Consider the following 24647-nt stretch of genomic DNA (forward strand, 5'->3'; position numbering starts at 1 on the left):
TGAAATGGAACATGATATGTGATAAACTGCCTGGTACATGCTACAGAAATGCAAATTAGAGTCCTATAATGTGGTCTAACAGACTTTGATCAAAGGGTGTGTAATTTCCAGCCACCCATTTACTGTATATAAACATGCGTAAGACTATGGAGGACCAAAAGTGCCAAAATTACATAAATGAATACACCATTAAATAAATGTTTCATTAATGAATTAAAAGTTTGATTTATTATTTAAATATGGAATTAAATAAATCAATGTTATTAAATGTGTCATTAATTAATTAAATTACCTATGATTATTTGTGTGTGTGTGTGCGTGTGTGTATGTATATATATATATATTTATTTCATGGTCACTGTGTTGCGGTGTTTCATGAATTTATTTTATCTGTCAAACTCACCCATCAAAGTTTGGTGGGCAGGTCCTAACACCTGATTGGTCACACTGCTCACCAAGTCAAGGTAAATCTATTTGAGAATAATGAATTGATGCAGAGCGAGTAGCTAGTAAACACAATTCAATAGGCTGGGTGGCGCTATTGACCTCAATAGGTGCGCTACCATTAGACTCAGATTTACGCTCTCATGATGTGCTTTTTGAGACGTGTTGAAATGGACGTCACTTTTTTTCTGCATTTCCTGTAGTCATGCGACCTCGCTCGGTAAAAGGAAGAAAAGGAAGTAGGAAGAACAGGGCCACTCGCTTTTGTGTCGGAATTGCTTCCTGAGGGGACAACAAGTCTTATAGAGCCAAGGCTGCCGCGCTGTGACGTTGCATGAGGAGCCGTTAGTGTGACGTGACCGCCTACAAGAACAGCAAGATCTCGCGAGAGTCGAGGCGGGACATTACGAGAACTACGCCTCAGAAGCAAATCACTCTTCAATGGAAACACCTACAAGTCAAAACTGTACTTTAGCAAAATAGTAGAAATATCGCTTTTATTTTGATGTTGGTTTTGCACAACAACAAGCCTTGATCACTCTATATCAGCAAAAAAATCCATCACCATAGCCGCCGTGTTTCTAACCTCTTCAGGCTGAAGCAGTCGATTAGACAAGATTTGAGTGAATCAGGCTTTAGCCCCGCCCACTAACTTTGACGGGCGAGTTTGACAGATAAAATAAATTTATGAAACGCTGCAACACAGGACCATGAAATAAATAAATACAGAAATATTTATATATATTTTTATATATGTAGGTAATTGGATAAATGAATGACACATTTATTTAATCATTGGTTTATTTAATTCCATATTTAATTAATAAATGACACATTTAAGATATAAGACAAGCCCTCTTCCAGCAGTGTTTTTCTATGGAAAGTACCTGACCGCTCAATGTTTAAAATGACTTTTCTTTTTTTAAGGCAAACGTTACTCCACTATATTGTCTTAATCAATGTTAAGTCTGAGTGGCACCCCATAAGCAAGTGCGGACGGATTTTTGGGCGACATGTCAAGTACATGTCGGAGCGTTCCCTCACATTGGATGTCGGAAGGCGTCCCTTTGCACAAAAAAAATACAGACAGATACAGTGATCTGCGTGCAAGGATGGGAGGCTCTGCCCATGGTAATGATACTTCATTTATATAGCGCTTTTCCACCTTACAAGATCCTCTTTACGTTTGACTACTTCGACATGGTCACAATGGCTTGGGATCGAACCCACAAACCCTCAGCGTTGTGACTTGTAAGACCACCACTATCACTGATCCATGCCACCTACATATAATTGTATTCAAATTTACCTGAAGTCTCAGTGGTGATGTGGGGAATGCTCTGTTCCACGAGAGGAAGCTCCAGTAGAGCAGAAATGTTCTGACACAAAGGTGTCATGTTGCTCACAGCATTGGATGAATTTACTGCCCCTGACATCTTCACAACCTGGAGCGAAACAGCACGATGCATACTTAATGTCATAAAAGAAATAAAGCCTGCACACCTAAATTTTTTACAAAATCAAATCATGCCACCAATTGAGGACCAATTTAAAAAAGTGGACCTGTTTAAGCTGGGGTATCATGTCCTTCCAGTCAGCCAACAGCCATTTGCAGAGCGTGAGCAGTGAGCGACAGGCAGCACCTTCATTCTTTCCCACATAGCAATATGACAGAGCAGCCCTGCTCAGCATTTCCATGGCTGTAATGGACTGGCCTGTGGAATTGATTACTACTGTTATATTGAAATGAATTACCAAACATTTATATATATACATTGCTGTCCATATATGATCTGGGTCTGTTATGACGTGTGTGATTTGTCAAAATCACGGACTTCTGTCCTCACCTGAAGTCCTCACTACTTTGGCTTTTTCTATCTGCAGCTCTGGCCCCCACTTCTCTCCCAGCGTGCCTTCCAAGGTGAGGCGCCGGAAGGCCTTTATCAGTTCGTCGCCCTGCTCCTCATCTTGGCTTCCATCGCAACATTGGCTGAGCAGGCGGGATGCCAGGGCAATGTTGCCTTTTTTTCGCGCAAACTTTGCAGTCGTCAAACAAAGCTCCATGAGATGGGCATCTGTGGTAGGAGAAGAATCTGCAAGAGGATGAAAAGACAAGGGTTTCTTGTGAAAAAGAAAATACGATTTTCTATTGGACTGAGTGGGCCTGACGCATTTGTCTTCAGTTATTTCCCCTACCCACACAACTATACAGTAGTTCTTGCTTTTTTACTTATTATTAGTGCTAATTATTGCAATTATGTCAAGCATTGGTTTTAGTGATCTTCTATTACAATATGAAAGAAATAGATGAAAGGGACTTCATCACAAAAAGATGAAGCCTGCTATCATAATTGTACATACAGCATTTGTTGTATTTGCTTTTTTTCTTACAGCAGAGAAAACACCCTATGAGTGCTGTGTAATCTTCTGTAATGAGGACACTGTATTCAGAGTGAGATCTATACTTATTACTCACTGTACTAAATTTGACAGACAAGCTGCTAGGCAGCTATAGATGTATATGCGTTACACAACATGACAAATTGACACCATGACAAACTGACAGTGTCAATTTTCTCCAATGCACAGCATGTATGAGAGGACTGCCTCAGGCAATATATAAAACTCAGATGGTGAAGTTGTAGTTTAATTTGGGGAAAAATAACTTTGGGTAACTTCTCATATTCTTTGACAAGATTCCGAAGCATTTAACTCTCCGATTTTGTCAATTTGACGCATATAATATAGGAGCTTCAGTAGCTGTTCAAGCCCAAGGTAAAATCTTGTGTAGTCAATGGTCATAACATGGAATCTGTTCTCACCCAGAGGCACAAACACCAACTATTCTGTGTGTCATTATTCAGTGATTCTTATCTTCTGAAATGAATTGACTAAAGCAGTTGGCATGGAGGTTGACTGAGATTACCTTGGTTAGATTTACAAATTAACAATGGGATCTTGTGCAAAATAATAAAAAAATTTAATAAAAAAAATGCTGATGACTGATTGTATTACCTCTGATTTTGTTGAGGAGTTGTCTCTGGAACATGGTGTATCTGAGGGCTTGAAGGAAAGGCTGGACATCTTGTTGTTTACAAGAACTCAGTGCCTCACTGTTCAAAGGAACCACAGAGTCCTACAGAGAATACAACAGCACATACAATTTAATCATACTTCAAAACTTTATTATGCTAGCAGGACTGATGTTGTCATTGGTCCTTTCATTTTTTCAAGCAAACAGAAGCAGTGACCTTTGAAGAATACCGGTATTTGGGAGACAATCTATCATTCCAAACCATCATCATTGCCTTTGATAGCATCTTTTTTTTTTTTTAATGAGACAAACTAACGGAACATTTTCTAGACTTTTGTTCCAGCATTTTTACTTCGATTTGATGACTCATGATTGACTTTTTCCCCCATTTTGATTTTAGAAAATTATTTCATGAAACAATCAGAAGTATCATGCTTAATACTCATAGCGACTTCACACTTTTATCGGTTTGTTAGCCATTCAACTTATCAAGTAAAAATGTTGAAGTTAATAAATGTGAAATGGAAGAGAGTGGTGTACCTCTTGTCCTGAAAGTGTGTTCTCTAGAGTGGCAGTGCAGTGGAGCTGCAAAGTGGGAAGGGTGGGCAAGGCATCAGAGAGGGTCAGGGTTGATAGTCGAAGAGGACCCAGGCAGATCCGTCCAGTTTGTTTCAGGCAGCGCACCAATGTACTGCAAAAATACACAAATTATTAGAAGACCGAAAAGACAACATTAGTAAAACCAAATATTGTTGTCGGATAAGTGGTAGTAAATGGATGGATGTAATATTGTTGTTCTCGTTTTACCAAGAAAGATGTTTGAAACAGGAAGATCTAAATGAGTACCGAGTATTCTAAATACTCACTCTTGATTGGCTGGGGCCCTTTGCTCTGGTGGCTGATTGGCTTTTGCTAGGGCACTAACAGCGGTACGGAGGAGCTGTACCTCAATGGCTCTCTGAAGTTCTGTTGGATCAGGACTCAATGAGGGCAGAAGCCTCTTCAGATCTACACCAGACACAGACACACAACTTTTAACAGAATGCAATCTGATTTACAGTCCCTTTGCAAGCAGTACCATTTCATCAGGTATTCATTAACAAATGACTGACAGTCACCCCTTTTAAAATGGACTGCTTGGCTTTCTCTAAATTAAACAATGAATTCAAGGATTAGGCCGAGACTTGCCCATCTTGTCTTTGCTACTGGAGATGGAGCTGAAGTCTTCTCCAGGCAGAAGTTCCAGTTGAGCACCACATTCAGTCAAATCTCCGTCCTCAAAGTGGCTTAGGGCCTGAATGTAGTTGAAATCAGCCCTCAGGTTGATGTTGACTAAATTGGTGGAGTTCTGTTTCAGGGCCTGAACAGTGGTTTGCCATTCCTTGACTGATGGCCAATCACAAAGTGCCACATAGCACTGACATGCTTTGTTGGCCACCAGGTTGACCACATCGGGAGAGCAATCATTTGACTTCAGCAGCACAGTTTTCCGGCTATCACCTTTACAAAGAAAACCCCGGGGGGGGGGGGGGGCATATTACTCTATGTATATACACATCACAGTCCATAGTAGCAACAAGTAGGAAAATAATATAAACAGAAATCATTCAGAACCAAATAAACAGATAAATATTGGTTCTTCTAAATCAGGCATGGGCAACTTTGATTACAAGGGCCACAAATGTAAATGTTATGATCCTCAATTGACCAAATGAAGCATTAGCAGAAGAAGACATTAACAAAAATAATGTTGTTAGTACTGCTGTACATTGTCATCTCCACTATTAAATGGAAAAGTAGAAATGGTTGGACTGAAAGTTGACTTAGTTAAAATTTATATTAAATAGTTACCATTGCTTGTATGTTTGGGGCTGCAGGTACTACTGGAGAGTTTGAGCAGGTAACAGTCAGAGCTTTTGATGCTGCAGTCCATCCCTGAAACTGCAGACAACTGATCTTGGTAGTCTAGCGCTGCTTTCTCAAACCTGAACACAGGCACAAGCAAGAAAATGTCACAATTCCCAAATATAATTGTGTTTAATTCACGAAAAATCATTGGATTGTTCCTCATTTGAAATATTTGCCTCTGTAATAAATTGAGTATTTGAGACATCACAAGATAAATCAAACATATCACATAAGTTTTATAGCAAAAGAAAGAAGACCAAAACATTGAACATTTATAGGTCGCTTACCGTCCCTCCGCTTGTAAAGCAACTGATGACAACCAGCTGAGACTCTTGCCAGTGTTCGAGAGGCTCCAGGCAGCAAGTCCTTGGATAGCATCAGGACAACGTAGCTCACAAAGCGCTTCTGCCAATAATGTTAAAGGAACCTCTAATTCTGGACCCTGAAGCGAACAAAACAGAAAACATTATCAGAATTTGCATCGAAGTTGCTTACCTGAAATCCTCATTGACTATTAGGGTTAAGAAGGAAAAAAGCGGGGAGGTCCCCAATTTGTTTTAAAGCATCTGTACTGAAGACTAAAGAAACTAGGAGTAACATGAAATAAATTTGAATTAAAGACGAACATAGACAAATATAATAAAACAATTTGTACTCAGCAAGTATAACGTAGAACAATATAAAATAATGCTGTGTGCGCTGGCAGTAGTACAGTGCTTTGAAAGAGTATTCATACTGACCGTACCCCTTGAACTTTTTCACATTTCATACTTGAGTGTATTTTAGTGATATTTTAAATGCTAGACCAACACAAAGTAGCATGTAATTGTGAAATGGAACGAAAATGATATATGGTTTTCAAAATTTGAAGCGAATGTATATCTGAAAAATGTGGACATTTATGTCCAGGTCCCTGTACTCTGACTGATACCCCTAAATACAAGCCAGTGCAATCTACTGTTGTCACGATACCAACATTTTGGTATCGGTTCCAGTACCAGCATGCAATTCGATACTTTTTGGTACTTTTTCCAAATCAAAAGTCAACAAAAAAAGAATTTTTTCGTCTTTTTTCGTTTCTTGTGTCTTTAATTGTGTATGAGAGAGCGAGAGCGAGAGCGAGAGCGAGGGCGAGAGCGAGAGCGAGAGCGAGAAAATGAGAATGTCCGGGGGGAGCTCCACCTGCATTGAAGACTAGCTTAAATGCATTAGTCAGGTCACGGACGTTGCTCTACTACTGCGCTAATCACCAAACAAAGTTTCATAGTGTTTTTGGGTGGTGTGTCCCGTGAGATTTTATGAAAAGACAACTCGTAGTAGCCGCTCCTTTAAACATTGCCTTTACGCTTTCCATGCAGCCAGTTGTAAATTACGTCATTCAAAACTACAGTGTGTAAGGTGGAAAAGTACGGAAGGCCAACCTGTCGATCTTTGAGCTCCTTATGCAGGTCAGGGTGCTTGTCTTTTAAATGTTTTGTGATGTTGGAGGTGTTTCTGCCTTTCGCCTGGCAGGTTTTATAACATTGTCTACAGACCGATGCATCTGTGTTATGCTTCGCCTTGCGCATTTTCTTCAGCTGTTTCATGGTGTCCTTTTTGTCTACCTCCGCACGTGTGAGTCAAATACACTTTTATTTGCAGTACGCTAATTCCTGCTTCATGGGCTCCTTCTCTTGCAGGGCACGCGTGTGTCAAACCACACTGCTACTTGTTTTGCCCCCAATCACTCACACGCACGCACGGACGGTCTCCCGGGCGGGGAAGCGGCCCAAGCCATTACGATACGCTGCTACTTATTTGCTATATGCTAACTCCTCTGACTAGTTACGAGTCTCGGTAAGGTTACTTGGCGTGCGGCGGCGCTGCAAGTACCGGTACCATACAAAACGCATTATAGTATAGTTTTAAATGGCGCAGTACCCCTATACCAAATTAGTACCGGTTAACCGTGCACCCCTAGGTGTAATCAATGACTATGCTTACATGACGTCAATATTCGGGTAAAAATTCTGGTTTCTGAAACATTTGGAATGCAGTATCCCGTTTACATGTGTGAGAAGACACAGTAACTCCGTACATGGTAATGTGATCGAACCCTCCCTTCTAAACCGCAACACAGACACCGTAATGACGTAATTAGACATCATTTCCACTTAGTATTTTCCACCATCGATATTCTCGATCAAGTGATCACCCAGCCCCACTGACAATGTCCTCATTCAAACCTGGGAGCTGCTGTTTTTAATCTCAGCAAGAAGGTCAAAACCGTGACGTATGGTCACCGCTGGTTGGCCAGACAGGAGACCAACCCTCATCAGTGAAAGACGGATTCTTGTCAGCCAGTCTTGGCACGTTTGACGGTTGGTGTAAAAGAATGTCCTGATACCCTGTGTTAAAAGAGGACATTTGCATTATTCAACGGAAAATGTAAATTACGTAAATGTTATCCATGCTCAACACTTCAACTGAATATATATCTTTTTTAATTAGCAGTGTAGTTAGACTTATAAGCCTACCTTAGGTGGGGCAGTGAGAGCATTAGCACAGCCCTCATATGCGTTATACATGAGCTTCTCTAGGTTCTCAAGATACTGAAGCAGTAGAGTGATCCTGAGCTGATTGGAATGGTGACCATCCCCGTCACTTCCAGCACCAGCCCATGCTCCAACATCCTGTTCTGGGTTCAGGCTGTGAGCAGCCAGGCTGCGGATCATACCTGGAATATATAGAGGAAAATAAGGCTACAATCACTCTGCAGGGCGTGATGCCCAATTCAGATTTTTTGTTACATCCAATCTTTTTATGTACCGTTCACATTACAAAAACAAATGCGACATCTAATGTGAACGCAACGCGCCCGTAATGCGACATGCATGCACAAAGAGCAGTGAGCACACGTCGAGTGACGTACAACCAAAACAACGACGTCACGTTGCGTGTTCACGGAAGTAAATATTGTCCCGACTCGCAACGTCTTACCGCCAGCCAAGCCACTGAGGCAAGTGACTTTTATCAGTGTCATATGCAAATTTGGCTGTGCCAACGCACGCTACAGATTGGTGGACTCGTTTCGCGGATGTGTTAGGAGTTCGATTCATAGGTCTTGTCTGCATACATTATGCAAACTCAGCTGTGCAAACGCCCGCGCTCCTGGTTGTTGGACTGTTTTCACACTGGCTCTTGGTTGGCTGCTATCCTCGGCTTCTTCGTGCGTCAGTTTTGAATGTGCTGTTTACAAACTTATTTTTTTCATTTCATCTCACCAGAGTAGCTAGGTTGGAAGAGGTAATTTGCGGGAAATGATGGGACACTCCTCGACCTCCTCATTTCATTGAGAAGTCTACCGAAGATGACGTTGCGTCATCGCCGTTCGTGATGAACCGTCTGCAGTCCTGAATTTCTACTATCGCCACACGTCAACTTTAAGCTTAATGTTTCAAGTGTGATTAAATTAAGAACAAATAAAAAATTAACACTGTTACTCAAAACAGCTTTGTATATATTCACAGATGTGTCAATAGTCTCCCTTCCAAGCACTCTCTCCCGCCCGCGCAGAGCGCATAGCAGGCTTTTGATGACGTATGAATCGGATGCGCGTTCAGAATCATATCAGATTTATATCCACATACGAAAGAGGCCCAGGTCGGGTGTGAAAAAAATCTGAATTGAGCTGCAGTGTGAACGCAGCCTAAGACACGGTTTGGCTGTCTGTCATAAACAAAAAAAAAACTACCAAAAAAATGTACACTTGCATCCTCCAATATAACTGTGGTCACAATTTTGACTGCTATGATGAGATTAACCTGATTGTCAACAATAAATATGTGGACAAATGTTAACCCACTGTTGATGATGCTGGCTGTAATTTGCAGGTCGTTACTACTGAAAGCAACCTGGCGTGTATAAGGATTTAATACAAACAACAACTTGGGTATCACCTTCAATGGTCTGGAAGGTGTCTTGAGCTCGCCCAAGTGGAGTTCGGAGTTTGGACAGTACAGTGAACTGTGCGGCTTCCCACACTGCCCACTGCCACAGCACCACTTCAGTTTTCAACAGAGCTCTGGGCACCACACCAGGACGCGTGGCATCAGCACCACCTCGGCCATCCCGTTTCTCGAGGCGCTGGCAGCTGTAATAAAGTCGTTCCAGCCACGGATCCTTGCTGTGGACAAGAATGGGATACTTAAAAAGCCTCAGTACATTGACATAGACATACAGCTCGCCCTAACACAATTTTATTTTCTATGCAAGTGCAATGAGTATTAAACTGTAGACAACAGTGGTATATACTTTGCTTCTGACACATAGCATTAAATGTGAGGATTTAGATTAGAGTAACATATTTAATTATTCAAGTGAGGGAAACTGAGGTTTTGGACATACCCTCCACGATGCAGGACTCCATATAAGATGAAGCTGATGAGGTCACTGAAGTCCTGGGGGTGTAAGGTGCTGCTTGGTGCTCGGCTCATGTGATGGCGGATGGCCAATGAGATATGAGTCATCTCTGGGTGACTGTGGTTACTATTCAACAAAATAATCATGAAACAGACAATAACATATTTATGAGATCTGACTAAAAGTTTTCTATGATAAGACTTGAAAGGACAGAAGCACTGCATTTTTGGGGCCAGCTTTACCTTAAAGAAACATCCAGCGGTATTGTCCGAAGCAATTTGCCATAGGCCTGCCTCACCCTGACTGCTGAGTGGACCAGCTGGACTCTGCACACATCCACACACCTAAAACACACATGATCTTAATTCAGTAGGTGGCTCAGGTTGACGTGCAACAGGTTCTCGCAACTTGCAGGGTCACACAACTAGACAATTACATTTGAGTTACACACCAATTGAACAAGAAATCAGACAAAAAATACAAAAAAAAAAACTGAATGAGTCAAGACAAAGTGGATCAGCAAGTTTTGGGGGTGATGTGTATGTGTTATCAAAATGGTAATCACAATTACTGAACTACACATTGAACATATTAAAAGCAGCATCAGAAAACTACAGTTACTTGTATAATTTCATTTTCAAGTAAATGTAAAGTAAATCAAATGTGTCTTCCTTCTATAACAGATTGAAGCTCAATGTCCTCTGTACTTCAAGTTCCTGCTCAAATTCTATACAAAGCCCCAAGGCAGCTCATTATGAGTGGACAGGCGGGCATTTACCTTTGCAGAAGCTCTACAGATAAAGCTGAAGAGAGGATGAGTAGGCTGTTGCAGGTCTGAAGGCAGATAATCTGATCTTCATTCAGGGCTGTTGAGTGAAACAGAGGGAAATATTATCTATTGTATTGCCTGTTAACAATCTGTGATCTTAAAAAAAGAAAGGCAAAGAATATTGGACATGTTGAGCTCACCATTAGACAGCAGGCCACGACAGAACTTGTTAAAGGAAGGCAGGGAGAAAAGAGGGCTGTAGGTGTCTGACTTCTTCATCAGCAGTGAGATCTCTTGAGCCCATGTCAGCAGCAGCCTCCTGATACATAAACACACCATGTTCTGATTTTGTCATACACCTACCCACACTTCCCGATATAAAGCTTGTTGTGATATCAAATCCTCTCGTTTCCTTTGGCAGTGTTAAATATGCTGGCTATATTGTTGGTCTAAAATGAAAAAAACCTGGCTTCAGGATAGAGATGTTCCTTCACCAGCAGCCCTCCCAGAAGGTTAAGCAGAGTGCTGAAATGCTTCTTTGTGGCTGTCGTGACAGTGCTAATGACAGCACCATCAAACAGGGAGGGGGAAGATGATGACAAGCTGGAGGAGATGAAATGATCATGTCTAACAGAGAAAACGCAGAGAAGATACAGCACCAGTTAGGAAGTCCAAAATTACAAACGGGTTCATCACATCATGCATTTATGTAATTTAATCAAATAAAAAAATAAAAATGATTGTGATTAAGTGAATTAGTTAGATATTTTATAAGAAACAGCATAAACCTGTTTACGCCAACCAGTAGACCTACAGTCTAATTCAGTTTGAGATGCTTTGCAACGTTTCACATTTACAGTATATCGGCAAAAGTTGTGAATATGATTTACTGTTGACTAAACCTTTTTCCACCCTTCATTGGGGGAACTTCTACAGTAACATGGTACCTAAAATAATACAGCTAGACACAGTGTAGGTTTTTTGGTTGAAGAAGAATCTTCACTTTCAAGAGACATAAGCAATGAAATTGCAATGCCAGGGATCATGCGCTCAAACAGTGCTTGGCTTCTTGTGTACAGTCCTCCGTCGTTGACTTCTATTAACTATAAAGATCCTCTTGATTAATGAAAAAAAGGCAGATTATATTGTTGAACTGGTATAATGTCAAATTATTCAGCCATCACCATACCTAATGAGCTGCACCGCAGGGAATTCTGATCAGTGTTTAACATTTCCAACCATACCGCGTTAAATTTAAAGTGCAATATGTGGCAAATCACGAGTTTAAACATTACCTGGTACAGTGGGAATAGAGGGTGTAAAGCACAGCATACTGGATGGCAGGGTAGTAGACTGCTAACTCGGAGTGCACTAACATCAGTGTGTGACTCAGCAGGGCAAAGACGGTAGGAGACAAAGCCCACATCTAAACAGGTCAAACAAAAGAAAATTAGTTACAATGATGAAAATCTGTCTTTTCTTAATTCAGACAACACATCAGGAGATACAAACGAAGAGCCAGTCAAAAACTTTGGTTGGTCAGCAAACATCACCTGTAGATTTCAGTTAAAGTGCATACGTTTACATCATTAATAGAAACCAACTTTACGTTGTCAAATTTACACTTGAATGTGATATTTAGTGGAGGACCTAATTCAATGTAAAATATATCGAGTTTTTAGACTATCACTTCAGAACACTCTTCGGAAATGTGACTTTTACCCGTCACCACAAGCCCATAGACACAAAACTCATTGAAAAATGACAAGACTATTAAAAATTTTAATTAGGTATAAGAGGTTTTCATGCATGCCGGATCCACCACACCAGCATCTACCAAAATTCAAACACAATCTGCTTCTTCCTCTAGTCGGTGAATCGGTGGAGAGTGATGTCTGTGGATCTCACTCGGCTTCATCGATCCTTCCTTCCTTTCTTCAGTCTTTCCTTTGGTCTCTTGAGGTCTCCCAAATTTGTTGGAATTGATATGTGTCTGGGGTTGGTGAAAGATTCTGGTTTGTACCCCTGTGGGTAGTAGGTGGTGTCTGGTCGGTGTTTGACTTCACTTTTCTTTCTTTTCTTTGATCCTTCCTCGGGTCTCCTGACAACTTCACGACTAGCAGGATTCTGAAGTATTCGGTTTAGATGAAGGGTATGGGATTTTTAATAGGTTTTAGGTGAATTAATGAGCATAAACTCACACGCACGCACATATGCACACACGTGCATACACACACAAAAAAAGAAAAGAGAGCAATGAAGATGACATTGATTGATTGTTGAATCGGTAAGATTACCGAATGAACAATACTGAGCTCTCTCTCTCTCTCTCTCTCTCTCTCAAAAAACATTTTGAATTAAGATGATTGAGATTTTGTTTTCACCTAGAGTGAAGGACCAAATGCATCTTGCTAACTTTTAATGATAAATTAGCACTACTATAAGTTGTGATTTAAATTACAATGATACAATGAACATAACTGAGCATTAAGTAGACAGAAAAAGTTAAAATAAAAGCTCTACCTGCAGTGGTGTTTGCTCAAAAATACAAATACAAACATGCTCAATCAGATTGCAACAAACTTAACTTTTGGAACAGAATTTATCTAGCTGCAGGTGTTACATAATTCAGTTATTCCTAACCAGGGAGGTGTGGCACACTATTATGCTGTGAGAGACCAACAGGGGTGCTGATGCTTTGCCATTTTTCTTTCAAAAAATAGGTGCCTTGGCTCAATACAGGTCAGGAAACACTAGCAAAATGTGTGTAGAAGAGTTTAACCACTGTGTGTGAACCTGACTGTAACAAACCAAATGTAGTACATAGCACAGATATGTCCACTATAACTACATTCGACCAACTGATGGGACAATGTTCAATGACAAAGGTTCTACTTCAAAGTTGTTGATTGGGACCAATGAAAGATTGTTGTTTTTTTGTCTCAGTTAATTTACATCTCCTGTCAAAGAACAGTATACTTGTCTTGAAACATTATTATTATTATTACTTTTTTTGTAAACCTGTGTATCTTACTTACCCCGATGAGTGAGTTCTTTGTGTTCCCAATGGTGGTGAGAGTGCTGAGATTGAAAATGAGGATGAACTGTGCCTTCTCCGGGTTTATGGTGACTAAAGCGAAAGCAGGGTGCTGGATGCCGAGGCAGGGGCTATCGGGTGGCTGTAGCCCACCAGTCAGCTCCAGGGTAGCCAGAATACTGGACAGGGCACATGCCATCTCTCCCAATACCAATTTGTAAGCTGCCTCCAGTGTTGGAATATTTTTTAGACTCAAGAGTGCCTGATACACTCCATGTACAGCTGACATCACCTGTGGAGTGCACATACATGACAAAACAAATTGTAAAGTAGAAGTAAAATACTTAGAAACTACTTCACAGTTGTCAATTGCAGAAGCTAATGGGATCAACTACATAGAGCTGAGTTTGTTTATCAAATGAAACCTTGCCATCACCAAGTATGAAAACATTTTTCAAAAGAACTTTAAAATGTGCCATAGCAAGCCACATTAAACCCATTAAATGTTGATACAGATTACGATAGCACAACCAACAAATGTATTTTTAATCACAATCATTTCTTATATTGTATATATCTTATATTGGGATGTACATCGTTTCCGCTCGGTGTTCACAGCACTTTTTTCACATTTACAGCCTTATTCCAAATATGGTTTTTGAAATAACCATTTACAACCCATAATAACGCCAAGAAAAAAAAGCTAATGAAATCTTTGCAACTACATTAAAAATACAAATATTAGAAATCTCATGGACAGTATTCACAGACTTTTTCAAAACTTTGGTGATGCACCTTTGGCAGCAAGTATTTCTGAAAAAAAGAGAACACAAGTTTGGAACACCTCTCTTTTCTTTTTGCAGCACCTCTCAAACCACATCAGGTTGGACAGAGAGTGCCGGTTGGCTGGCAAGGCCAATTTGCTGGGCCAAGCTGCTGAAAGATGAACTGTAGCCCCCCGTACGAGGTCAAAAGTGCTCAGGAGCAACACATTGTCCATTACCTCTCTGTATAATGCTGCATTCATCTATACCTCAATTTGTCTCCCAGTTATTATGCCACTAAAAACATAAATGCTGCCAACACTATACGTCACTGTAAAGATGGTATCAGCCAGGTGAAGAGTGGTGCCTGGTTCCCTCCAAACATAAGGTCTGGCATTTACGCCAGAGTTTCACCTTTTTCTCATCAAGCCAGAGACTTTTGTCCTTCAGGTGCCTTTGTGCAAACTTGTCAGGCTGCCGTATGCCTTTTACTGAAGAGTGGCTTCCGTCTGGCCTCTCTACCATACAGAACTGATTGATGGCATGTTGCAGAGATGCCTGTCCATCTGGAAGGTTCTCCTCTTTGGAGCTCCAAAAGAGTGACCATTGGTCACCTCTTTAGCTCTTCCGCCCCGATTGCGCAGTTTTGCTGGACGGCCAGCTCTCGGGAGAATTCTGGTGGTTCTGAACTTTTTTTCATTTACGGATGATTAAGGCAACTGTGCTCATTGAGATCTTCAGCCCAGCAAGCTCCATTTTCTAGATCTGTAACTGGGCGCAATCCTGTCGCAGAGGTCCACTGACAATTTGACTTTATGCTTGCTTTGTTTGTTTGACCTACACTATCAATTGCAGGGCCTTATATAGAGCATCACGGCCAATCAACTACATTTCACACTGACAGACAATTAGGCTAGAGAAATATCAAGGAGGATCAGTGAAATTTTTAACTTGGCAAAGGCTGTGACTACTTATGTACGAGTGATTCTTAGTATTTTATTTTTGATACATTATTTTCACATTGTCATTATGGGGTGTTGCAACACCATAAAAGTGAAGTACTGTGAATACTGTCCAGAGGCACTGTAGTCATTCCATCACATTAAGTAAAAAAATTTTTAATTTTTTTTAATGGAATAAAGATTAAAAACTACCATAATTGTTCATCAATGACACACATTGACAAACAGTTTTAATCACATTGCTTTGCCTGCACACACACGTTTAGATCCATTAACATGTGGTCACAAACCTCTTTCTCTCGATGGAAACGCAATTCCTGCAGCTGTGAGTCCGGTGCCAACAATTTCTCAACGAAGGACACAGGCAGCTTTGTGTTGATCTGTTCCACAATCTAAAAGTTTATCAGAATATCAATGTAAAACATAAACAATGATTGCCAAAGATAATTAAATTCTTGATCAAATATTCATGCTCTTCCTTGTCTTCAAAATGTGTCCAAAAAGCTCTACTGTTGTGTTAAACATTCCTCTTGAATATAAATAAAAGTATTCAGTAATAGCTGTGATAAAAAACAAACAAATGGAAATCAATTTACATTTTTTTCATGCATTTGGAACACACAGATTTGTATCAACAATGATGTTTTGTAGTGTTAGTCATATTATGACTAATTTTATTTCAAATGATCCAAGTAATCAATGCACATCTAATGTGAGGACTGCAGGAAAAAAATGAAGCCATAAGTGTAAAATGCTGTAGATAAATATTGTAATATCAAATAACAACACAAACTGGTGGAAAGTAAAATTAAAGCTTGATAAAATTAATGCAATGTGTCTACATCACCATAGCTTCAGAACGTTTCTGAATGAGCTGTAACTTGCAGCTTACTTATTTGCCGCTCATAAAGAATTAAGCTACTGCAGTTACTTTATTTTGACAGAAGCCGTGAAGAGGCTGAACTCATTTGAGCATGTGTCACTGTGTTCACAGTCCTATTGTAGTTTTGTGTTAAAATAAGTATTGTAATTTGGTTTATTTTGTGAATAAACATCAAATTGTGGAAATAATTATCCATTTGTAAACTCATTTTTCAGTTTACTAACTCAAGGAAATGCGCTCAAATGCTCATCGCCAACTAACGATGACCTTACCAGAGTGAGAAGGCTGAGTACTGCCAGGTTATAGTCCGATCCACAAGCACGGCAGCAGTCCAATTGGTCCAAGCCATAGGTTAAGACTGTCTCCATTAGTTGACCACAGGGCTCCATGCTGGCCAGCAACACACCCACACACTCATTCCCTGCAGTTAGAACGGCTTCAGAGAACTGGACCTGCTTGGCCGTGGTCACACACGCCAGAACCCGGTTAAGAATCTGAGGGGGGAGGGGGAGCAGATGAAAAATAGTCGGTTGATGCTCTTAGATTACACAAGGAGTTAAATTATGAAAATAGCTTTTTTTCCCCTCATACAGTACATTCAGAAATACAGAACAACATCCGGATGAAAAAAAAAACAAATTTCAACTATGGAATGTCTAGTTCTGGATATCTACATAATGTATGTGAAGAATTCCCCAACATGTGATACAATCTTATTTTTATCTTCCATAGTGAATTGGCAGGCTAAATCAATAATTAAACGTATATTTTATTACATCAACACAACCCAGCCTAAACATGTTTTCATGTGTGTTGCTCTCACATCAGTGACATAGATTTCAGTGATGGGTGGTCCTCTGATGGGGCTGAAAAGCTCTCCGATGCTGCGAACTACTGTACTGAAGACCCTCAAAAGAGCTGCCAGCTTTGGTAGAGACACTGCAGGAGGTGGGATGTCTTCATCCAACACCTCACCTGACACAACATGGCCCAAATCCTAGAAGCAAAACTAAGTCAGTCTGTTTGCTTGATTACAATCTAATAAATAAATAACACACACAAGCACAAACAGATGCATGCACGTTCACCTCTGCATAGGCTTCCATGTCCTCCAAGAACTGCCCCAGCAGAGTGGTGGAAAATGTCAAATCAGCCACCCAGAATTGCTCCAGACTCTGAAGCCAGGCTTTAAATGGGAAAAAGGCAACCAAACTACATTATTGCATATTATTATACTCATAAACTTGATGTCACATTTTATGTGTACCGGTAATCCAAATACGGTGGCACCTTGGCCTACGAATGCCCCAATTTAAGAGTTGTTTGTGTTACGTGCCGTCACATGGTTGGTTTGTTTGAAAACTTGAGTTACAAGCGAAGTGAGGGCGAGGGGAGAAGAGCAACATTTGCCGATGGGCTTACAGACGTTTAATTCAACGATACAAACAGTCAACTACGCAAAATGAGAGCACTAGATAGCAGCCATAGCCTAAACTCCAGACATAGAACAATAACCATCCATGTTCCTGACGGAACTCACTAGGCCCATTAAAGGCATACATACATATAGAGCACAACTGGTGGTGTTGAGACATCCAGCTTGTCTCAACAAACAGTAAACATACCTTAAGAAAACCATTTTATTTCATTACATTCTCTATTAGGCTTTATTATGTTTTCTTACCATGTACTAATGTGGTGCTGTTTTTTTTCTGCATCAAAAACAACATCATTTTCTTTATTAGGTTTCATCAGAATGATGTAATTTCAATGGGTCATATACATTTGAAATAAGAGTAAATTGCATTACCAGTTTGGTTATGGAATGAATTACACTCATAACTCACGTTATGAGTATGAATGGTTATGAAAATTTTAATTGCATTGGGGGGTTTTCAAGGTCCTCTTCTCATGTGTGTTTTAAACAAACAAGAAATTAATCTGTATTACAACAAACAATATCATAATTACTATACAGAAATCTTTTGGTCTTACAGGTTAGGTTTATGCTAAATTAAAGGCAAATGAACCAGGAATTAATATGAAACATAGTTTTTATGTCATTTAATTTAGAGTTGTTAACTTAGTAAACACCGACTTGCAGTCGAAGCATTCGCTAAATCAACTTCACAAAATGTTACCAAACAAGTGTGGTGTAAACATAAATCAGTAAACCATAGGTCAGATTAAAACAATAACGCAAACAAATCTGTTGATTTATCACTTCAACTTTTCATATTTCATGAAACAGAAACATGTGAACCCCCCCAAATTGCAGCCTACACTGCAAAGTTGATATGCATTAATTTCATTGTTTAGCACTACCGTATACACATAGCATGTGTATGAAAGTCGATTGAGTATAGGTACTATATGTTCTTTGGGAACATGAAAAGACCTGCCTTCAAAAAGAGAATTGTCACTAACCTGACACCTGCTGAGTGAGTGAGTGCTTCTGAGTGTGGTCAATGTGCCAGCCCACCAAGATGTCCACGGTGTCCTATTGAGTATAACAACCACCACCCAAGGATGCAAAGGTGGAGGCAAGAGTCACAATGTTAGTATATTGTTCATGCTTTTGCACGTTATGAGTATGAATGTGTAGAGTACAGCCTATAGCCATATACAACAACATCAACTCTCACCCTGAAATTGGTGCTGAAGACATGCGGGTAGCAGCGAGCCACGTGAAGAATACACTTCACACTTTGGCAAAGCAACTCTGGAGTGTCTATGTTCTCCAAGATGGACTGCAGATTGCCCATCACCAGCTATAACGCACAAAATAGCACAGTTAATATTAGCTAGATAACTATGAACACTTTACAGAACTACAGTGAATGCAGATTGACAATAAATAAATTGATTGATTGATTATGGTATTTGGTAATCAATGGCTGAATCACATCATGGTGCCACAATTTTCAGCAAAGACTTATCTCCACAACACAAAGAGAGAACACCAAGTTCCTGTTGAGAGCAATTGTGATATGTACATGTGGTTACCTGCATGACTTGAGTGAAGGTCTTTCTCTCTCCGGCAGCCTCCAAAGCACGCTGTGTTGCCAACAGGTACAACAGCTTGACCTCGTCACGACTGCTCGAAGTAAACTTGAGGAAGAGCCACTTGAAGATACGTTCCGCTTCGTAGCTGAGCACAGTGCAGAGCAGACCCAAGCAGGCTGCCGCATCCTGACGCAACTCCCAGAGCAGCTTACTACTGTAACCATCAACAACACACAGAAGCCTGTATGTTAGGAGCGGGATTCTAAATTCTTTGTTTTACCTTTTAGATGATTGTCACAGGGTCAAAGTTTGTCTTACCTCTCATTCAAAATATCATTCAAGGTGTTGAGGATGGTGTCCAACTGTTTGACCAAGTTCTGTAGAAAAATATATAAATCCACATTTACCAAGTTAACATGTCTAACTTGCTTCTTTGTTTCTTTTTTTAAGCCAAGGGTGACTTTACTACTGACCACTTTGTTCTCGCTGTGACTGATGAATTCCTTCAACTGCTTGAGGGTGGACAACCTTCGATCACGATCATCCTCCCTTGAGACTCTGCGCAGGAGGTTGGCCAACCGAGACTCATCTGAGTGAGCCATCCCTCTATCTACAATAACACATTGACATTAAACACGATTAAGACTGCAGTCGGTGAAATACAAGACACTGTTCCGCTGTTTTGTTAACTCATTCACTCCCAGCCATTTTCACTGAAGCAACCCCCTTTGCTCCCGGCTGTTTTACTGGACTTTGACTGATTTTGCAAGGCCTACAGAATATTGTGTTTTATAGTGCTACAAAAACATGGAACCTACCAAAAGAAAAAATTGTCTCTCTTCTTTCATCAGGGAAAAAAAAGTATGTATCTGTTTCTGTTTTGCAGCAATTAACATTAGCTAAGTTTCATCATTATTCACAATACCCTGGCCCTGGTTGATCTCTTATACTCTGCTGCCACCTGCTGGCCGTTTTTGTAATAACTACCATTGCTTTAAGCAACCTATTCAGGTCAGAGGCTGCATCAAAGCCTTCTGTATGCTATAGCATAACAGATAAAACTGATAAATATATTTTTGGGACCATGGCAATATTTAAAATAGAAAATGTTCCTACATTTTTGGGAGCAAATGAGTTAAAGATACCATCAAAGTTCCTCACCCTGCGATTTCCTCATGTCCTTTGAAGCTAAAGCACGGTTTCCATGCTGAAAAGAGTTTAAATCCACCGTCACCTCATTTGGCCTCAACTCTTGCCCCAACGACTTCCAACCAAAAGTAGTATCACAGACACCTTGGCCAGCTTCATATCCACCTGCGGGATGTAAAACATGCTTAAGTGCAGTTTCACTTTTCTCAAAGGCACATCTCTAACTAAGATGTTGTATTCCTTCCTAAGAAGTCAAAGTGTTTTATCTTAAGAATTAGTTGGTTTGAGAATGAAGTGTAGAAGGCCTCACCCTCTTCATGAAGTGCATCTGCAGCAGCATAGGCATCGCTGGGCACCACTGGCTGCTCAGCCAAGTTGGAGGGCAATGTGTCGGAAAACGCCGCTGAGCCGAGCTCTCTGGACCTCACTCCGTCCTCGATGAATGACACACTGTCAACTCTGAAGAATAGGAAACAAAAAATAGGCATATTATAGATATTTAGTTTGATGCATTTAAGATCTATCCAAATGTAAAAAAAACAAGACAAAATCAGAAGCTCGGCTTTTCTTTAAGAACATAACAGTTGCTTGCCATGAACACATAAAATGCACCAGTTCCAGTACATAATCAAATAACACATTTAGGTCAATGCTCTGAATAACACTGCCACGTAAATTTTTTTTTTAGAGGGCCATGATAACAGAAATGAGTTTATAATATATATATATATATATATATTTAACTTTCGACTGAAGACACTAGCCATTAAGAAAACAAAATTTTAGCATGTTCGGGTTCAAACCATTATATTGTCAACCCGTGAAGTAGCTCACTACCTGTTTTCCCGGTTTGGTCAACTGACATTCAGCACATAGCGGATTTTGGCAGGACTTCCAAATCTTTGTATCACTGCTCTGCCATATTTTCTCTACTTGATGATGACTGGCTTCTCTGTGGTTCACAGCATAGACACAATGATTTGGAAATTATTTTATACTTTTTCTTCTCGTAATTGATAACCTTTAAGCAATGAGCTGCCTCTGATGCTGTGGAAGCTCACTGCTGACGATGGCTTGTGCCAATAGAGCAGCTAGACTTTATTTTGGGTTAATCAACGGCACTTTAAATGATGGCAGGTGTGTGCTGCCTTCCATTTAAAAAGTGTTTGGAACTTTGGAATGTAATTGGTTCATTCTGAACACAGTCACAACCCTACTTACGAAAGGGTGTCACTTGTGCAACCACAATATATTGTTTATTTTTACTTCCCCTCTTGATCTTAGTTTTACTCAATTGAGTTTTACAGGTTAGAGTTTAAATTAAATGGTGGGAACATTTTTGAAATAATTTATCTTGGGCTCATTTTGTATACCACAAATACCTGACATTTGAAAAGGGGCTTGTAGACTTGTTATTAGGTGTGTGAATTGCCTAGTACCTTGCGATTCGATCTGTATCACGATTCAATTCGATACCGATTAATCTTGACACGAATCGATAAGTCAATTACTGCAATTTTTTTAAACTAAAATTTTGAAAATACTAATCAGTAAACTTGTAAATGTACACTAAGATTTGTATGAAAATGTACTTCAGGCTTGTAACTGTGAGCCACTGTATTTAACAAACAGGTTGGAATCTGTTTCATGTTTGAACAGCATTGAAATAAAATATTAAGGCTTAATGTTCCATTAATATAACATTCTTAAAGTGTGAAACCTAACCATAAGTAAGACATTGTGTTGAATATTTTCATAAAAAAATTATCTTTAAAAATCGATTAGGCTGCATATGAATCGATACGATAATTGTGTGCTGTAATATTGCGATATATTGCAGAATCTTTTTTTTTTTTTAACACCCCTACTTGTTATATCTACTGTATGCTGTAAATATAGACTACACTGACCACAAAATGATGACAGATGACAATAAATTGTCCCTGATTAGCTGTGATAAAAGGTGAAATAAAAACAGCCCATAGTGCAGACATGGGCATAGTACGGCCCATGGGCTGCATTCAGCCACAGTCGCTGACTGGTAAGTCAAAATGAAATTTAATGTATAAGGTGCATTTATTTTGCAAGTTATTTAAATGTGTCTTGTCAAAACAAGCGAGCAAGTGTGTCATCAGTGTTGCTACTTAGCAACTTTTTCCGATCACTCTTTTGACTTTTTTTCTTAAAAATAAATAAATAAATAGTCACAATACCGACAGTGGGTCCCTCATATTAGTAGCAATGTTCCTATTTCTTGCACAGTGGAACTAAGAAGGGAATTCACCCTGGAAATGATTTGTGAGTCCCAACTAAGAAAGGCTAATATGAGTTTTGGGTTTGTGCAGTCACAATGACAGTAGACTTTAAAAATGTAGAATACAATGATGTACAATAAACTAAAGACATGCTATTCTGGAAACGCTGATTAAATAGGAATGTAGTTTTAATAACTGTAGATGTGTCATTTTCATTACTGGTCATAATCAATATAAATATTTATTCCCAATAGCAACAACCGATAATATGTTAACGCTATTACATTATTATTATAACGACAAAAGTGAAACCTTAACATAAGAGAAATATGCAGAAAAACACAACTGCGTGGCTGTTAACTTTTCTGCTTCTCACAAATTTTGCATTCAAACTGTGCTAATTACTGTATTTTAGTTGATTTACGTACCAGTTGTTCCAAATGACACTGCGATTGGTGGCAAAAAAACTTAACTTTTGGCACCCTGAGTTGTTTACACTTTTGTGCATTTAAGGTGTAAATACAGTAAGTGTAAATTGAGAAGAATTTAATACCGTTACAAATGGCACTTGTCCCAACATAAGCGCTAGCATATTTACACGGTGAGAATGTTACCGAGTGTGGTGAACTCCCTCATGTCTGCTGCTCCCACATGGTCATAGTTCAATGCAGTGTGGACACCTCGTGCTCATCAACCAGATATTATTATCATCGTGGCTACAAATTAAATATTAACCTAAAAACTGGAATGGATGAAACGAAAGCAGATGCATTCTGAGGGGACAAATGGGTAACTGCAATTTTTCGCGAGAGTGATGTCAATCTATTCTACGGCCTCCCAATTTAACCTCGTTGAATCCACGGTTGATTTTTTTTAAGGCCTACTGGCCAGGGTTATCTGTCTTCGTCAAAAAAAAATCAAAAATCAAAAACAGAAGAGGCAATCTATTGTAAACTCAAGTACGTATACAGTATATGCTTATGAGAATCCCATAGACACGTAGAATGCAAATCAACACACACCGCAGAAGCTGGGCGCCGGCATCAAACAAAGGCATTTCTGTCAGAATTCGTTAGCGCGCGCTTTACGATCAGATGTCCAAGCACAACTGGCATCAATTCGCAGGTGTTGATCACATTTCAAATGAATGTTTGAAGGCAATCCCATGCTAACGTTAGCGTCATATCACTAAGTCAATCCTGCATGGGAGGCTCGCACACCGCCTAAAACTAGACAAGTGACGGGCTTGTGACCACGTAATGTTTTACAAGGCCAATACTAGGCCACGTATAGGTGTTTAATTTAATGAGTGGGGGGGAGGGGAACAAGTCCCTTTCCATGCGGTGACTACTTCATGAAGAAGCTGAGCACAGGCCCTAAAACACACAGCGTCTTATTTTCATCAGTCGTCCCCGAAAACAGAGCACCAACCTGGGCTGCCAGTCATTCCGGTGTGGCTGCAGTTTGTGGGCACCGCTGAGCCGAGACCTCGAGGCTTTCCGGCTCATTACCTTCTGGGGAGCTGCATGGCCCGCTTGCAGCGGTAACGTTAACCGATTACCTCGGGCTTATGTTTCACTTTCTGATATTGGCAAGTATCGCAAATCGGTGGCAACTCGTTGTTACAGTTAGCTTGAGGTTGTGTTTGGTTAGCCTTCTTCGTGCTGAAAGAAGCAGCCGATACGCGCTTCTTTTTTTTTAGCGCCTCCTATCGACTGATGATCTACATTACAATGTACTATATTTTAATAATAGCCTACTACACAATATTGGGTAGGTTTCTGCGTAACATGTCATAATACGAAACTAGCATTGTCAAGAGTGGTCTTTTAAAGACTGTTCCAGTTATATAAGTAACGGTTTCCTGTAACTAATATTAAGAAAGTTATGAATTTTTAAAAGCAGTGAAAGTGCACTAATTTCTGGCTAACGACTAAAGCAAAGTCAATGGGAATCGAGACTTTACTGGTGAATCCGAGTTTCAAACTTCTATCAATTGTATCCTATTTTCAAAAGACTTGCTATCATTTGAAAG

At 39.9% G+C, this 24647-nt stretch overlaps 1 protein-coding gene across 1 annotated transcript in view; it reads right to left on the bottom strand.

The window, feature by feature from the left end:
- smg1 (SMG1 nonsense mediated mRNA decay associated PI3K related kinase) overlaps window positions 1-24262 on the bottom strand; it is a 44974-nt gene extending 20712 nt beyond the window's left edge. Inside the window, exons 1-31 of the mRNA XM_086069568.1 lie at window positions 24044-24262; window positions 20668-20816; window positions 20370-20522; window positions 19682-19818; window positions 19527-19585; window positions 19209-19422; window positions 18848-18973; window positions 18630-18702; window positions 17291-17388; window positions 17026-17199; window positions 16475-16696; window positions 15610-15711; window positions 13595-13885; window positions 11852-11982; window positions 11022-11183; window positions 10757-10875; window positions 10566-10653; window positions 10030-10131; window positions 9773-9913; window positions 9325-9551; window positions 7903-8102; window positions 7612-7773; window positions 5674-5828; window positions 5330-5463; window positions 4667-4978; window positions 4345-4486; window positions 4019-4169; window positions 3460-3580; window positions 2292-2537; window positions 2008-2159; window positions 1754-1889 (exon numbers count right to left, since the gene is read on the bottom strand). Of these exons, the coding sequence (XP_085925694.1) occupies window positions 1754-1889; window positions 2008-2159; window positions 2292-2537; window positions 3460-3580; window positions 4019-4169; window positions 4345-4486; window positions 4667-4978; window positions 5330-5463; window positions 5674-5828; window positions 7612-7773; window positions 7903-8102; window positions 9325-9551; window positions 9773-9913; window positions 10030-10131; window positions 10566-10653; window positions 10757-10875; window positions 11022-11183; window positions 11852-11982; window positions 13595-13885; window positions 15610-15711; window positions 16475-16696; window positions 17026-17199; window positions 17291-17388; window positions 18630-18702; window positions 18848-18973; window positions 19209-19422; window positions 19527-19585; window positions 19682-19818; window positions 20370-20522; window positions 20668-20816; window positions 24044-24120 (4756 nt within the window). The 5' untranslated portion in view covers window positions 24121-24262. The remainder of the gene's footprint in view (window positions 1-1753; window positions 1890-2007; window positions 2160-2291; window positions 2538-3459; window positions 3581-4018; window positions 4170-4344; window positions 4487-4666; window positions 4979-5329; window positions 5464-5673; window positions 5829-7611; window positions 7774-7902; window positions 8103-9324; window positions 9552-9772; window positions 9914-10029; window positions 10132-10565; window positions 10654-10756; window positions 10876-11021; window positions 11184-11851; window positions 11983-13594; window positions 13886-15609; window positions 15712-16474; window positions 16697-17025; window positions 17200-17290; window positions 17389-18629; window positions 18703-18847; window positions 18974-19208; window positions 19423-19526; window positions 19586-19681; window positions 19819-20369; window positions 20523-20667; window positions 20817-24043) is intronic.
- Between the last annotated feature and the right edge of the window lie 385 nt (window positions 24263-24647).

Source organism: Leptonotus elevatus, chromosome 1 (genome assembly GCF_054856555.1).
Source record: "Leptonotus elevatus isolate MCC_2025b chromosome 1, RoL_Lele_1.0, whole genome shotgun sequence".
Taxonomy (NCBI): domain Eukaryota; kingdom Metazoa; phylum Chordata; class Actinopteri; order Syngnathiformes; family Syngnathidae; genus Leptonotus; species Leptonotus elevatus.